This window comes from Drosophila suzukii, chromosome 2L, assembly GCF_043229965.1.
Source record: "Drosophila suzukii chromosome 2L, CBGP_Dsuzu_IsoJpt1.0, whole genome shotgun sequence".
In the NCBI taxonomy this organism is placed as follows: domain Eukaryota; kingdom Metazoa; phylum Arthropoda; class Insecta; order Diptera; family Drosophilidae; genus Drosophila; species Drosophila suzukii.
Window position 1 is genome coordinate 9,846,360 of NC_092080.1, and position 17,694 is coordinate 9,864,053.

General features: G+C 39.3%; 1 protein-coding gene across 1 annotated transcript; it reads right to left on the reverse strand.

Annotated features, from left to right (window-relative positions):
- Positions 1-5,390: 5,390 nt before the first annotated feature.
- On the reverse strand, positions 5,391-6,007 carry LOC108011249 (succinate dehydrogenase assembly factor 4, mitochondrial). The gene has a single exon (XM_017076361.4). It carries the CDS (start codon positions 5,911-5,913, stop codon positions 5,539-5,541), a length of 375 nt encoding a protein of 124 aa, XP_016931850.3. The 5' UTR covers positions 5,914-6,007; the 3' UTR covers positions 5,391-5,538.
- Between the last annotated feature and the right edge of the window lie 11,687 nt (positions 6,008-17,694).

Consider the following 17,694-nt stretch of genomic DNA (forward strand, 5'->3'; position numbering starts at 1 on the left):
GCTGTAAAATAATGATCAAGGGGTAAATATTTTTTTATTTTTTTCTCTTTCTAACACTGTATAAATGACTGAACTATACTCCTGTTAGCCTTTAAATAATAAGGTGTAAGTATAAAAACGATTCACCATGGAAACCAAATCTTTTTGTCTTTATTAGATTGTTAGAGCCTTCATAAAATCGAAGTCAGGGTCGGCAAAGTTCGTAAACAGGTTAATAAAACTGTCATGAGTGCCAGCTTAAACGCTGCGGGACGCCTTTGTCAGGTCAAGACCAGGACCTCGAAAAGGACCTCGAGCAGGACCTGTGTGACATGCATGCACAATGAGCCAGCTAAAAAGGGAATGGAATTGCAGCGGGCCAATAGCCTGGGTCATAAATTCCATGCTGTTTTCGGTCTGAATTGTACTGGGCCGAACTTCTTCCATATTGTCGCTCAATAATAGGTGCCAATAAAAATTTATTGCAGTTTGACCACCATGAAATCATCGTTAGGCAGTGACAGTTCTAGCCGGGTCACCTCCTCCTCCTACCAAAAATCACCAGAGTAGAGATCTGATGGGATTAGGGGCTGCGCAGCGGGATGGGGTCAATGGAAACACCGCAGGACATGATGGTTTGGGACTCGCAGAAGATGAAGGTTGCTCCTGCCGCCCACATAACTTGACTCCGGGGTTGGCCTTTTGCCTTCTGCCATTTCTTTGGAGATGGCACACCAGCGCGCACACTCGGCTCGTTTGTCACATTTAACAGATTTGTTATCCTGTCGAGTTAATGTCGGGCACACACAAGTCCCGACTGCCCGACCATCGCACACATGTCCTGCACCCCCTCCACCCCGGCACCCGGAATCCGAATCCTGGCTGGATTCACGAGAATCGCTTGACAGGGACCTTGGGCTGGCAATAAAAACAAAAGATTGATGGCATTGGGCACACGTTCGATTTGTTTTCCTGTTGCTCGACGGTCCTACCCGATCCACCGCTGGGGCATGTCCTTGTGCCTTTTAGTGCTTTGTAATGTCTTAACATTTGACACATCACTTGGATTTCATTCCATCCACCGGTGGCAGCAGCAGAAACAGCAGCAGCATCCCACCCCAATCCACTAAGGATATTGCTCGTTAGTTAAGGTTTCTAATAAATTTGTGCAACACATTTCTTTCCTTTCGGGGCTTGTCGTTCGCCATCCTCTGTCGTCGCTTGTAACATTTTTATTTGATAACATATTGCATTTGCCCTTTTCACGAAATCTTTTTCCTTTTCCCCCCATCCGATCCTTTTGGTTTCGGATTTCGAGTCCTTGCCCCCTGGGTTTCCCAGCCATTTTGGGTGGCTTGGCTCTCTAAAATATTGGCTGGAAACTCGAGCCATCGTCTGGCGTCTCAACTGGAACCCACTGGCCAAGTGATTTATGGCGTCTGTGTTGGTCATTCAACTGCATTTGATTTAGGTTGTAAATTGTTGTATATTGCGGCCATCGCGTTTTGCTTCCTGTTTATGTTTGCTCCCTAAATTCAGCGCCCTTTTCCGCTTTCACTGCCCAACATTTTTCGCTAATGAATTTATGGCAGTTTATGGGCGTGGTACGGATTTTGAGGGTTAAGTGTAGTTGGTAAAGGATTGGTTAAAAAATTCACAGGAAAAAGAAATTTAGGCATTATTTCAAGCAGGGGAGTGTAGATTGTAGAGAGGAGCGAGTGGTTTTTTGAATGTCACTTTTCCAAAAATTACTATTTTTCAAAAGTTTAAAAGCAGAAAGTTTTTGACGTCTATTGGGCATACTCCTGTAAAAGTTCAATGGTAAAATTCCAACGGAGTCAGGTACAACAGCTCTTGGCGTAAACCAATATTTTTTCACATTCAAAAGATGTAGGGTTAGGTTACCAACTGATAAATGCTCACAAAAACTCTATGAAGATGTGAAAATTATTTATTTTTTCAGCAAATAAGTTTGAAAATGGACAGTAAAATGTACTGTACGCTTTAAAAATGTGTACTTCAGTTCTGGGCTTAAATTAAATTAGGTTGTTCAGTTTTAAGTACACAAGATTGTTATGAAATCCTTTTTAAATGTTGATAGACTTAATAATTACAAATTCTAAGAACATCTAAAAGAAAATATTAATTGTAGCTGGTATCACTTGAAAAAATTCAAGTCCCAACAAGGACTACAGCTGTCCTCCATATTTCTCTACTAGGGACAATAAATCTAGCCACAATTTTAAAAGTCACCCAGAGATCATTAAGAAAGTTACATCGTTCTTTATTTTCCCTCAGCTTCTCTAATTTCTTGCCACATTTTTATGCGGTCATCACTGGCTTAGCAAGCTGGAAGGTGTGAGTCATCTATGACAGGCGAATATTATCCTTCTTTTTGGAGGGACGAGAACGAAAGTGATAAACGATGGAGAGGAAAAGTGAAAGCGGGTTCTGCGGAAATAGGAAGAGGAATGCCAAAGAGCCTGACACTTGGACGTGAGCACACAAATAACACTTAACACAATAACAAACAAACTTTTCGACTAATGACAGTCCAAGTAGCAAACAATTTATCGAATGCCAGAAAGGAGCAGCCAGCAGGGCACACACACACACCCATTCGCACCGAGAGTTCCTTTTGCCAAGTCATTAATCTTGTTTCGCTCTGGTCGATATGCCATGGATGGGGTGTACGGGAAGTCAGCGGGAGTCCTGAGTCCTGAGTTCTGAGTCCAATACCCGATTCCCAGCCATGTCGTCGTTATCCTTTCAAGCGTGAACACATGCGATTACGTCTTGGTGTGTGTCCTTGTTGTTGTTGCCAGTTTCCGCATTTTCCTGCGCCAGGCGGCTGCCATGATTAAGTGCCATTTTGAAAAGTACTAAAATCCTGTTGGTCATGGCCCTGGACCTTCTTCTACCCACCAACCTCCGCCCTCCGCCCCCGCCAAACTGGCAATGTCAAAGTGTCAATGATATATGTTATACGCTCCGATAAGACGCCCACTCCGAAGTCAGAAGGACCTGGGCGGCAGGACCTCTGGGAGGGTTGGAGAAAATGCCGTGAACAAAAGCCCGACTGGTGAAATCAGTGCACGTTCACACAATAACATAATAGCTGGTCATATATTTTACCCATTTTCCAACTTCTGCTGCTTTTATTTGGCACTCGTAGTTTTTCTTCAATTTTCTCACTGTCTGTTCAGTTCCTCTTAACGTGCGTGTTAAAAATGTCTTGCCAATGACATGATCTAATTTTAAGAAAAATATTTATAAATAAATATTTTGTTAAAATAGAAAATAAGGAAACTTTATTTTTAAAGGGTGTTTGCGAAGATAATTCAGCAGTTAATTGTTTCAAATGTACTTAAGCAACCCGTTTATTTCCAAGTTCGGATAAGATCATGTGCCTTAAATTACTTTTGAGGCTAATATTATCACTGACTCACTTTTGATTAATTTCAGTAACTTTTATAATAAATGGAGTTACAAATGTGTGTATTTTTGTGTTTAAAAGCCGACTACAAAATATTTAAAATACAACCATTTAATTAGTAACATATTGTATTCCGGTAAAAAACAAAACGCTCTCAATATGGAAAACATTAATATCTTTAAAGAAGATATATGACTGTATTTTTGACTGTACCAAAACAATTGAGACATTCTGACGAATACATTTTACGGGTTTTTAAAAATATATTTTTTATAAGACTTGGACTGGGTTTATTGGGAATACTTGTTAAAGACGTGTAGACTCCCCAATTCCGACAAGAGCCTTCAATCTGCCGTTTTCGCCAGCTGTAAATGAATTCGGCAAAGGCGAAATCTCTCAAGTGGGTGCGAAATTGATCGTAAACAGCCTCGTTTGCCCACCCGTTCCCGCAGTTCCAAGTACTTTCGATATGATCGAGAGATCTCAGGCCGACAAGACTGATGATCATATGCATTGGACCGGTGGACCATCTCGCAGCCAAAAAAAAGGAAAGCAACAGTACAGCCCAAGTGAGAGAGAAACGTAACCGGAAAAAATCAAAGGCAAAACAATGATCAAAGCTGTCATTACAGATCGAGGGGCGGTCTTTGATCTTGGGCCGCAATGTGGTTCAGTTGGGGGATTTTATGTTTTGTTTTTTATTTGATTTTCACTTTGTTCTATCAATCAGCGCCTACTACTTTGCGACCGAGAGGCGAAATGGAGAAGGGTATACGTTATACGGATGGGTTCCGTTCGGTTCGGGTTATAAAATGATCTTGAGAACATCGGTATGCGTGTGTTTTCCTTGATTTTCACGTAATAAAAACACATTAGCAACAACAAGCAACACGTTAATTTCGTTTAAAAATAAAATAGACGAAATAATTGCCGTTCCTCACCGTCCTTTGCCATCGAGGTCGGAAAATCGCATTTGATGGATGACTGTGGAGGAAGTCGTCGCTTCTCGCGCCTGCTGAGCGTTGGGCAAGTTGTCGATTTGGTATTTCGAATTTTTGTGGATTAGCCGAGTCAGCTGCTGTGTAATTTCGTGTATATACATTAAAGCGTTCTGTGGATTTCCTGGAATTTATGCGGAATTTATCTTTCTTTCGAGCAGTTCACGCGGTTAATTTGTTGGATTGTGATTGATCTTTGATTTGGCGTTTTGCCGACGTCGGCATTTGATAAAAGGTGTAAATAGTTGATGAGGTATAAGAATGTGTGATGCGATTGACGGATTGCGTTTGCAGAAATTGTTAACCCTTGGAAACACTCAAAAATAATTTCAAAATGGAAAGTTTCTGAGAAAATTCTTTCTATTCCTAAACATTGTCAATTAGCTAGAAGAGATTTACAAGCTTCGGAAAGCATTTCAGTAATTTCTATTTGTGTTCATTAACAAATCCAGTGTAAAGCCCACAAAAATGTCAACAACCAAAACAGCTGCAAATCTTTTTTCGAAGATTTCCAACAAATTTCTTAAACCACAAAAACGTTTTCGAGGGCCTTAACAAAGAAATTTATGGCATTTAAAAACCCCTTTATGTGTCTTCGTCAAACGCACTCGGGCTACAAATTTAGAAGCAGATACCCAAGGCGAACAGAAGTTTTTCTAATAAAAATCACGTAAACTGTCGCCTTAATTTCGAATGAATCGAAACGTTTCGACCGAAGCCCCCAGAAGCACTCGAAATAATTTCAACTTAGGCACGATTCTCTGCCCCTGAACCATAAATAATGGGAGTAGAAGATTCGGTCGCAACTCTCTATTCTGAGAACCCCTTTTTTCGACAGGCGAAAGAAAGGGCTATCAATTTATTTTTGATGGCAGTCCCATCCACAAATCCTCTTGAAAGAAACCACAAAGAAATCACACAATAAAATTTATGTAATGCCTTCGCAGAAGCAGCACTGGTAAATCTTGATTTTCCTCATCTTGATCTGGATTTCGTGGCTACTGTAGCGCACAGTTTTCCTCGCCCATCTGGAGTGTAACAAATTGTGAGTGCTTCTGTTGTTAACACGGTTAATAAATCAGAATTGTCCAAACAAAAAGGTGTCGAGGTGAAGATTGGATTCCCTTAGAAATCCGTGACCCGTCCCTTGCGCTCCCAATCGCCATAGCGCGTGGGTTCTGGTCCCGCCTGACCTCCGATTTCCCCAGTATGGGGATTGGTACTGTTGGGCCAGGGTTTCAGTGGCTCCTTTTCGTGGGCCGGATGTGGTGCACATTCGGGCAGCTGAGGATCCAGCGGCGCCTCCGATCGCAGCTTTTCCCGGAACTCCAGATAGCGCTGGCTCAGTTTTTCCTCGGATTTGGGTAGGACAACTCTCTGGCGATTAGGTGGCACCTCTTCCACATCATCTGATTTTAAATTTGGTGCAATTTTGGATATGGAATATCGTCTTAGCTGAAATCCGCATTTGGTGATCAAGGATGGATAAATTCGAATCATTTTGTTGTCCCAATTTGTAATTCTGTTTAACTTTCTTAAATTCTTTTTGACAACAATGTGGTTCACAGGTATATTAGGACAACATAAGAAGCCTTTGAAATTTGTAGATGATGTGCCTTGGATTGATTTAAAAAGCGATTCAAAAATCCGTCGGAAAGTTGACTATGTCGGTATGTTCATTTTATATTTTAGGTATAGAGGTAGTCTTGCGACACCCCTTACCCAACATTTTCTGTAACTTAATGATATTTCAATTAGGAAGGCATTTCCTTTCTCCAATTAGTTTATTTTATCATTAAGTCATGATCCGTCGAATGATCTTCTCCCAAAGGGTTAAAGCCTGTCTCATTTCGCATTTATCCCCTCTAGCGGACACTACCAACATGCTGTCCAAATACAGTTTGACATGACTTCGGCTGACAGCCCAGATCAAATGTCTGCCTCCGTTAGGGAGCCTCAGTCTCGGTCTCAAAGCCTCAGAGTCTCGGCTTGAAGCCGTAGCAAAATGCTAACTGAGTGACAAGGCTGACGGAGTCTAATGACTTTCAAGCAGCTGCCGCTGCTCCGCTGCAGCGGAGATAAACTTCCGGAAACGAGTAGCTGTCCAAGGCAGTTAGCCGGTCGGGCTGTCAAGTGAGTGAGTGCACTCAAAAAAATATTTAAGAAATAGTCTAGGAAAAGCCTTTCTTAGCATAGTTGAATTCGTAGAAACACCACATTTGGAATTCATTTGGTCATTTTACTTTTTTGTATATTTTTTTATTTTGCTATAACAATTAAATACACTCAATAAAGTATTCGCCCTGAGTTTTGAAAATTGGGAATCCTTCGGGATTTTTTCTATAAATTTTACAATGCTCTTATGCTTAGGAGTATTTTGCCCAAGAAAAGTATATTTACTACATAACAGCTAGTTTTTATAAAATTAAAAAAAATTGCCATCAGGAAGTCGAATACTTTTGGCTTGAACCACTCTGTATTTCAGTACTCAGTGGTAATGCCATTAACTTTTTTTTTAGTTAATACTTTTACTTATATTTCCTTTTTCAAGCTATCGATAAAATATAAATTCTCTTCATAATCCACAAATAAAAAAGGTAAGGCCTTAATATAAGGACTCATATAAAGTCGCAAAGCAGATTTTAGTCAATTGTTCTTTAAATTAGGGTCAGTGGAATAAAATCAAGAACTCTTTTTTTCTGAGTACACATTTTATTCGTTTGCATAGCTTTATTTAGGGACTGTTTTCTGAGTGTAGCTTGAGTTACCCCTCCCGTTACCGTTCATTAACAATTAAAAGTGGGCAGGCAGCATCTGCATCTGCATCTCCATCTCTATCTCCATCTGGATCTGGATCTGCATCAGTCAGGCCGTCAGATTGGCGGGCTTGATCTGGGAGGCTTCATCTGGGATCAGAGCATGCTCCGATCGTGTCAAGCCCGACATGAGTTGAAATCGCGCCCCAGACACCTCTCGCTGCCGCGGTGCAACTTCAAAGCGTTTTAAATATGGCATGCGGAGCAGCCAGGGAATCATCATCATCATGCACAATCCATAGCAGCAGCAGCATTCTGAAGATACGATCCCCCGATCTGTCGCCTGTCACTTGCATAACGTTCTCTGCAAATTTGTTCTGCAATCCAAACATCCCACTCGGAAATCCCGTGGCCTTTTGGCAAAGAAAACATTAAAAGTTGCCGGCTCGCGGCTGTCAGGAGATTTGCCTTGCACTCGCTTGCATCATTGCGGTTGGTTTGCTCTGGTTTGCCCAGCGACTTTCTCCCCTTCTCAGCGAGGGATTCTCCGATTCTCCGATTCTCGATGCGCTTAATTCGCCGACCCCTCGAAACCGCCATCTTCATCTGTCAGCTGGCACTGCGGGTTGTCTACGGTCGAATTGAAACTGCTGCCTCAACGTCGGCATGACAATAATCTCGCAAATCTGTTTAAATTAAGCGAGACAAATGTTTCTTTCTGCCGGGGAATACATATACGTATGTGGCCAAGACAACCGCCAGACAATCGTACCAGTTCGAGCTTACCCCTGGCTCAGCTCGTTATTGTCCTCGTCCTGATGCGGATTTATCTCGGTTGGTCTGCGGAAGTTTTGCTCTATTACACATTGTTGCTAACAAGTAACGAGTAATCAAGTTATGGGGGAAATATGTTCAATGCATTTGCGTTATCCTCTTCACAATGCACAAGGGAAAATCGAATATTAAAAGCGATATATACTATGATTGGCTGAGGAAAATACTTCTTTTATTCGATGATTTATTAAAGCCTTTATTAAAACCAAAATATAATTAGAACTCCCCAAGAGAGCATATCAATCATTCGTCTTAATTATTTTTGGGTAAAATATAAATATTATTTTAAGCTTGTACAAACTTATAAAACATTATCTTTTAAAAGGTATAAGTAGTATTGAATAATTTACTACTTAGAGGTTATTTCTATCTGGACTGTTTTCTAGAATCCTTTTTTAAATTGATTTTGTTCAAACTGCAGATGAACATCATAAAAAGGACACTAAATCAAACTTAATAATTATTTTCATATTTAAAATGTATACAAAATATAATCTTAGGCTTTTTAAATTAATAAAGCCTTATTTTTATAACTTTCCAAAACAATAAATATTATTTCCCTCATTTATATGTTCAATTTTTTTTTCTTTGCTATCTATAAATTTTAATCAACTCATTAATTTCAATTTCTCATCCCCAAACTGCAATTGAACCTCATCAACTTTCGTCAAAAGCGAATCTGCATAGCTCAGCATACAAAGGCCAAAAATATTTTTATTTCTAAATGAGAAGAAAACGAAATTCACAATAATTAAATAGTATAAAAAATACGCGCATTAAAATACGAGAGATGTTGTAGAAATGTTCGCTGTGTGTGCTGTCTTTGATCAGCCGTCAAGTGGTTTGATCGATTTCCACAATAATAAAAATCCACCGACAACTTGTCTATAATCAAAATCCCTATGGGAATGCGGTTGGCTGTTGGCTTTTGGCTTTCGGCTGCTACCGCTGCTGTGTTTTTGTGGTAGGCATCCAGTATCCAGCATCAGCATCCATCAATCACAATGAAAAGTTTTCCCGCACCGAGTGATCTGGCCTGCCAGATCTGGCTGCGCCCACCCATAAATTTGTTTGATCCTTTCTAGCCGGATTTTACGGAAGAATCGAACATTTTCACACAGTAATAAAAATCTCAAACATGTTTGTAAAGTTGTTAGTGCCTGGCTATACGGTGGCTGGCAGGCCTTTTTCTGTCTTTTTTTCTGCCTTTTTCGATTGTAGGCGGGAGCTGAACATATAAATTAACATTTTGACTGCCAACTGGCGCGGCAAATGATCAAAGACACACTGTGCCGTCATCGTTGCGTTGATCATCGTCATCATCGTCATCATCGAGAGGAGCAGCAACAGTGCGAACATCATTCCACGTTTACGATCCATCAACACGAGCCATCAAATTGTATACAAACAAACGCAGCAAAGATCAAAAGCCACGTTACCTACACACGAAAAATCTGTGCCTCAATTCCCATTTTCCTTGCCATATATCTCTCGGTTTTTTCCTCAAATTTATTCAAAATCTGGTGGTTGTGGCCTCTCCACTTGGCTGCAACTGGAGAACGAGATACTGCTCTTTTGCCCCGCTTGCATATTCATTTTTGAACACACTCACCTAATTATGTGCCGAACACAATTCTCGTTTCTCATGTTAATGGGGGGAATACATTCTCTCCTTCGATGCCTGGTATATCATCATAATGATATTAATAAAGATGCTGTCGGTTCAGCGGATGATGATCAGATGTGTCGGTGGGTAATGGTAATGGGTTTTATAGTGCCAATTAATACCTTGAGGCCATGATATAAAACTTAAATATTCTTGGGAATTTAAAATTTCAAGACTCAGTATAAATTATTACTATAAAGATACACAGTTGCTTTAAAAATAAGGAAAATACAGAACGATACAGTGCAGTCATATAAAAACGCTAAATATTAAAACAAAAGTATTTGAATGATTTAAACTTGTCTTAATACTCAAAACATTTAAATATAAATGAGCGGTTTTCCAGGAAAACTTTTCTGCATTGCTTTACAGCATAGCTTAGTTATACCAAACCAGTAAAAATATTTTTGATAAGACCACGAAATTTAATACAATATAGTAAACCCTCCTCAAAAAATATACCTACGACACTGTCCAAAAATCAAAGGCGAATAGTGAGTGTCATAACACCATTAGCCATATCAAATGTCATCGTATCGTCAGAAAGCTGTAAATTTATATGTTGCCATTTCCGGGCCAGCTTAGAATTTTCAGATTTAATGCCTGTGAACGGCATGTCAAATTCAATTTTACCCTAAGAGCCGAGACAACGATGTCAGCCCAGCAGCCACCACCAGTTAGTCGGCTTGATATGGTCATATGCCAGCCGGGGAGAGCGACCCCAATAAAGTGCAATTAGCCAGATTTATGATTATCCCCTGTTATGCACAAATAATTTTTAGGCAATTTCATATACGCTCCGTACGACCGTAGCACGTACGCCCAAGTCCCCGGAACGAGAATTTATAACACCAAACGTAAACAACAAAGAAGACAAATCGCTTTATTCACGGCCGCCGCAAAAACCACCCCCTCCGACACACCCCTTTTGCCATTCCCCCGGGGTCTGGGAATTATGGAGGATGTGTATATGGATGTGTATATGGTGTATGTCAAGGATGGGGCGGGAGGAAGTGGAAGTGGAAGTAGAAGCCCACGACCTCTTGTCCACAGCCCGAGACGAATAAAATCGAATTGAAATCTGTTCGAAATTCGATACCCTTGTGTGGTTTTTATACCAATATCAGGACAGGAGGTTGGTCTTATTATCGGTTCGATAATATACACTTTCGGAAATACCCCCGTCAGATCCATCAGTTAAGTAAAGGTGTTGACGGTTGACGGAAGTATTTCGATTAGATTCGCCGTTCCAAGATATATTAAATTTTACGATTATATTTTAAACTATTTAATAATATATAATATATATTTATAATATATAATACAACATAATATCCATATAAAATATATTATAATCCGTAAAACATATCCTAAAATAAAACTTATGATATTAAATAATACCACAAGCGGCGTTATTTTTAAAACTTAAGTGACAGCGTTTACTTTTCTGATTAAATAAAATCCCTTACAAGTAATTGAGCTTTATTTTTTGAAATTTAACAAGGCATGTATCCGCAAAGGGCTGGTCGACCCCGCTTAACCCTTGAACACCTCTTCGGTCCACTCCGAAAAGTATGCCTCTTTTTGGTCGTTTGGTTTCCGGGCGATGATAAGTACTTTGGCTCAGTTGTTTTTGTTTGTACATGATATTAATTTCGCGTAAAAGGGCCCAGAAGTTTTTATCCGCCCAACGGAAAAAGGCACCCCTCGAGCTGTCAATGTCACTGGGGTGGATAGATGGACGGCTGGATGGATGGATGGATAAATGAGGGAATGATGGCCGGGGGGAGTTGGTAACACCGCCAAAGGGGCAAAATGTTAGCGGGCGTGTGCTGTCAAATTTGACAAATGTTGACAAATGGCTGGAAAATAATATTTCTGAAGGAAAAAGGAGCACACGCTATCCAGAAGTATTAATATTGTTTGCCTTCATTAGTGGGCATGTATCCCGAGGCGTCCATATCCGAATTGACAACCATTTGCACTTGTTTGTGAGGCGACGTTTTTCTTTTTTTTCCTCTTATTTTTTTGCATAGGCCAGGCTCGTCGCTCATTGTTGTCCTGTCAAATCAATCATTGTGGGTATGTCGACCAGTTTCTGGTTCAACATGGTTTTTGCACTCTTGAATTTTTGCGTGTCTGTCCCCTTTTGTTATTGACATAAAGCCAACCCATAATTTTTCATTGCCCTGCACACGCATGACATTAATTTTGTTGACAGTTTTCTTTTATTTCACTCGGGTTTTGTACTTATTCTTTTCCTTCTGCCTGTCAGCACGCATTTACATGTGTCAGACGAGGTTTCTCTGGTCGGGAGGGTTGGCAACGTTTTTGACCAGGGGATTTTGTCCAGGTTACGTGTTCAGATTTTGCGGTCTCACAAAATTGTGCAACTTTTCAAAGGGTTTCATTTGTCCCATTCATATTTCAGACATTTTGTGGTTTGCCAATTTGAGGAAACAGAATTGTATAAGCCTTGTTATACATTTGGAACTTGTTAAAAACCGTAATACCTTCTGAAAAGTTATAGGTTATAGGTTATTTTTTAGTATTATAATTTTTTCCTTACAGTATATATACAGTATACACATAATAAAAGTTTATATGCTTACTGTGTTAAATCGTTAACCTCATTTATTGTTATACTCTCAGTTAATTTCTTCAATAATATCTGAATTACCGAGAACTATCTAGTAACCTTTTGATATACAAATGTTAAGTTGTTTTTTTATAACTTATTACCTTTACTAACATGTTGCAGTTGCTCCACATTAATTATGCAGCCGACATGGAACATATTTATTTCAAGATCGTTACAAGTTGTCTTGTTAAAAGCAAACACATCTCGAGTTCCATATCTCATCGACGGACACCAATCTAGAAGTTAGTCGCTATAGTAGCTCCAAAAAATCCCATCCGAAATGACGGCATCCGACAGGCGACATGCATAATTTACAAGATTAACGATTCGAAAATTGATTTCAATGCCACTAAAAATGTCGAAAATAATCTCGAATACATAAAAAGTTTTAAGGTTTTATTGTGTGGAGCTGTTATTTATGGACAGGGTGTGTGTGGAAATGGGACACCATTTAAGTCATTTAAATTTTATAGTGCGATAATTTTACGGCCTTTCGACATCAGGTACTTAAGGGAATTCACGGGCAGTGTCTTATAGGGTTTCACCTTAATGACTCCACAACAAGTTTTAGTGGCGACTCATATGGCTTTCCCTTCCTTTTTTCTGTGCATCTAGTCTAATTTTTAACGACTCGTCTTCAGTAATTGTCGCATTCCGTCAGCTACCAGAATTGATTTGAGTTTCCAACGAGGCACTCAAGTTTTTGTTTCCTTTTTTATGACATTTTTAGTGCAATTTTGTGGAAATAAAATGTATTCGTTATGACTTACCCCCTGAGACTAGAGAATAAAACCAGAAAAGCAGTTTCTCCTCTTCCGTTCGCTTCTATCTGATTCGCTTTGATTTCGCTGCTGGCTTTGAGTGCCTTCGCCTTCTGTGTGTGTCAAAGTTTATATTTTTATTTGTTTCGACAGTAAACTTGATGTGTTTATGACACATCTTGACAGTAAGTAGCTGCTGCTTCGGCTGCCTGGCTACTGTCAGTCACTTGACCTTTTTTCATTCTTTTTTATTGGATTCGTCGTTGTACATCTCGGGCTAAGCGCCCACTTATGTATGCTCTGATCTCCGGTGGATCGGGGGACAAAAGCGGGGCCACCTGAATGGGCACAAAGATATAACTTGTTTCCCGCATGATTGATAGTTGGATTGAAAGCGACTCAATTGGATTGTCGAGGGAAGGCTTCAATAGAAACAATGAGCACAAAGAAAGATATAAATGGATGTTGATGGTTTGCAATAGAGCACGGAGGCATTTGAAAGAAATGCTCGTAGTTTTGATTCATTATATTTTTCATCTTACTTTTTAACCTACTATTTTAATATATTGTGGAAAACCTATAAACATTTTATTTAGTTTTAAACGTTAACTGATAAAGTGAAATATTAATGCCAACTGAAAGACTATCTAAATTAATAAATGTATCATAATTAATAAAGCAATGACAAATTACCTTCGGCTTAAAACTCTATTATTGCATAACAACCTACATAAGACGGTTTGATAAGTTTAAGAGATAGAGTCAAAATGGAAGGGACATGTCGAAAAGAAATTCAAACCACAAAATTAAAAATACATCAAAAGTTGTCAAGTCCCAAAAAAATACTATGACACCCAAAAATAAAAAAATAAGATATATTAAAAAACAAAACGAAAGAACTTTTTGTGATATCGGCAATCTTAATACTCTTAGGAAACCCAATTATTCTGAGTAACGCTAGTCATGGAAAATATATTCAAACCTTATTAAAGGTTAGGTTCCTCAATACACTAGACTTAGGAGTAGATAAGAGTAATTTTTTTTAATAATTTGATTCTCCAAGCTAATATTAAATGACTTTGACAAATATATGATATGGAAAAATTGTTCCAAATTTATCAAAGGCATATACTCAATAATATACCAGACCTAGGAGTAGATAAGAAAAACAATTTCTAATAATTTGATAATTAAAGCTAAATATTTAAAGGCCCTGACAAAACTATGGTACCCTCCGCAAGGGTATCAAAATCAGAAGGCGGCAAGCAAGAGAACAAACCCGAAAGGAATGGAACCAACGGCATATTCAATAACGAGACATGTCAAAAAACCATCATAAACAGATGACATTTCCCATATTGAGTGGCGAAAGTAAAATTTAATAATACTCCGACGTCGACGGCCAAGTCAAACTTGTTGTTGTTGGGGTGGCGTTATGCGGATCGTTAATAGGTGATGGTATAGTGGGGGGTTTCAGGGAACGGGAGACATGGAGACTTCTGCAAGGCGGCAACACGTCAACAACGAAAATTGACACGCCGACATAAACACTCGCACATGTTGTCGTGGCCCCAGGTTCTAGAGGAGACCCCCCGATCCGCCACGCCCCCTTTGACTCTTGCGGCACCCCTGCCGTGTGGAATGTATAGCAAAAATGTCAATATGTTGTTCGGGCTTGTCAGGCCTGTCATGTCATGCAGCAGCACCACCGAATCGTATCTCAGTTTCAGAGCACAGTGCTATCTGCCTATGATGGATAGTCGACAACAGCACTAAGACATTTTTATCGAACACAAGATCTAGCTAAGGTGAAATGTTATGACTGAAAACGGTTGCCTTTGAATCAATATATTCGCATATTGATACTTTGTAAAAGCGTTGTTAGTTTTAATGACAAAAAAACTGTAGAGCTTGCGAAACGATATATGGTACTTTTTTAAAAACGGTAGGGAAACAAATAATTTTAATTTCATTAATTATTTAAGAATATTTTAAAAGTAGCTTCATATAAAATAATATTACCTTTTCAAAATGAGTTCAAGGTTTCTTTATTTAAATTTGTAATACAAGTTTTCACTACACTAGTTATTGTATGATTCCTAAAGGATATTTCTTTCCTTAAAACATAATCTTACAGAATCAAAAAATGCATTGAAAATATTTTGTGAATATACCTACCTACACTAATTTTAAAGTACCCATTTTCGGCAACCCGATTATTTCTGTCCATCGAGGCCACGTTGCACTGTATTCGCTCCCCACTCTCGGTGGCAAACACCCCGTGCATGAATGTTTGTGGCACATAATTGAAAGCTAGCTAAATTAATTTCAATGCAAAAGGCGCCAACCTCGAACCGGTTCGTTCCTCTCACCCGGAGTGCCCCGCCCACCTTCGCCCCATCCGCCTTTTGCGGTGGCAACAAACGACTTTTCACACATGACTGGCTGCCTGGCTGACTGAATGACTTTGACTGGCAGCTCGTTAACCGAAGCTTCCACTTAGTTAACTGATAGTTAGCGTGGGCCAGCGCTAAACTTTTGTTGTTCGGAGTTCTGTAATTTACATACGCATGTGGGAGTGACAGTGACCCCAGGTCAGCGAGCGAACGACCCCACGCATGTTTATGAATTTTAAGTTAGTGAAGGCAGTGGATAATGGGGAAACCAAATAAACAAAATATATAATTTTATAAAGGTTCGTTTGTACAAGACCGTGGGTTGCACTTTTTATTGAAAATCATCTTATGGTGTATTATAGGTGATAGCCAAGATGATTTGAATGGAAATCGGACTATAAATCATAAATATAAATGTAAAAAGCGCTTTCAAAAGTATCAAAGTAAACAAAGGTTTTCTAACTTATATTGAAGGTTCAGCCCAAAAATTCAGCTGGCTAATTATTTGAATTTAATTGAGTGAACAAACAAACCGGAAGAATGCCCTGGAGATTCAAAATCAAAGGTCTGTTTTCAAACTGCTTTCTCTCACACATCGATCTATTGATTTGGGCTCAGGGGTAATTGTTCCTATTCAAGTGAGCGGAAGTGTCGGTTCATTGTAGTGACTTTTATTGTCTTTTCGTTTCAAGGAATTGGAAATTTGCCCTGCCCTCAAAGTAGCAAGGGCTACCTAACTAAGGAACCACCCCATACCCTACTTCGTGGTCATTTAACGCTCTGTCATAATTCGTTTCCTGTTTATTCAACTACTTAAGAGTGACAGAGACTTTTGTGTCAACTAATAAACCGAAAAACGAAAGACCCGTAGCAAACTGAAATAAAAACGGCTCAGTAAATTTACGACCATCCTCAAAACGTGACCCTGTCCCAGGGGGTTGACCAATGTCGAAAGTACCCTGTACTCTATACCCCATTCCCCTGTTGGAAAGTACACAAACGAGTATATCCTTATGTGTATCAGTGCCTTTAGTGCGGTACGTGTGAATAGCCTTAACGAGAGAATGTCTCCTGCCGTCGGTCGTAAAAAACAAAAGGTCCCTGCCACCGTATCTTCATATATTCATTCCGTCGGTCTGGCTGGGATCGTAAAAACTAACCACCCATGGCTAAGCCCCAACGCTTTTGCTAAATGTTCGATAATTTTTGGTCGCAATTGCAGTTTTATGACATTTCATGGATCATATGTGACTCTGCCCATAAATTGTTGCAAGCTTTCTCTGCAGCAGTTATCTTCCACATTATGTCCTGTATGTCCTGGGGGCCCATCGTGGTCGTAAACTCCCCGATAGACGGCAGCCAACAAGCCAAGCCAGCTGTCGTCGGTTGCTCTTAATAACTATTTCTATTACACTTGGCACTCGCATCACGAAGAGGAGCAGGGGAGCACTGCAGGCTCTGGCAGCATTTTCTACTTATCTCTCTAATGTTAAAGGCGTCGATCCCTGGGGGCTTGGGATTCCAAATGCCACAGCATGAGGACAGTGACGGAGACATCAAGGGTTCAGAAAACAAACCGAATACTTTAAACGAACAGATGACAGCCTGGTTTGCAATTTCCATAGCTTCAATATTAAGCTCAGTTTTTCAACATTTGCCTTTTTCTGAATATCAATAAAGATGTTTTTATTCCATCACTTCCTTTATTATGTACCACGGTGGATGTTAATACGTTCTTTATGTTAGATAAAGAGATGTTAGACCCTTTTTATGGTTTTCAATTCAATTCAAATGATTCATGCTGCCAATATTATTACCGATTTGACTATTGTGGTCGAGATCCTGGCTTTAAACTTTAAGAATTTTTGGGCTTTATGAAACCAATATTTTATTTCTTTTCTTAATACTTTTTTTTTGGGGTGTTATCGTTATTTTGCTTACATACAAAAAAAGTTGTTTTGATTTAAATTTAGTATAACATGCTAGATATAAAATAAAAGTAAGTGTAAATTTTTAAAAAAATTACACTTACGTTAAATGCGTGTAAAGTTAGACTAGAATATTATTTTCCTTTCCTAATTTTTTGAGCATCATTTTTATAAGTACGTATCGCTTAAATCAAGTCAATGCCATTGAGAAACGCAAAGACTTATTGTACATACATAGATAACTGAAATACACAACTCATCTGAACTGAATTCAAGTTTAAACTGGCGCTCATAATTCT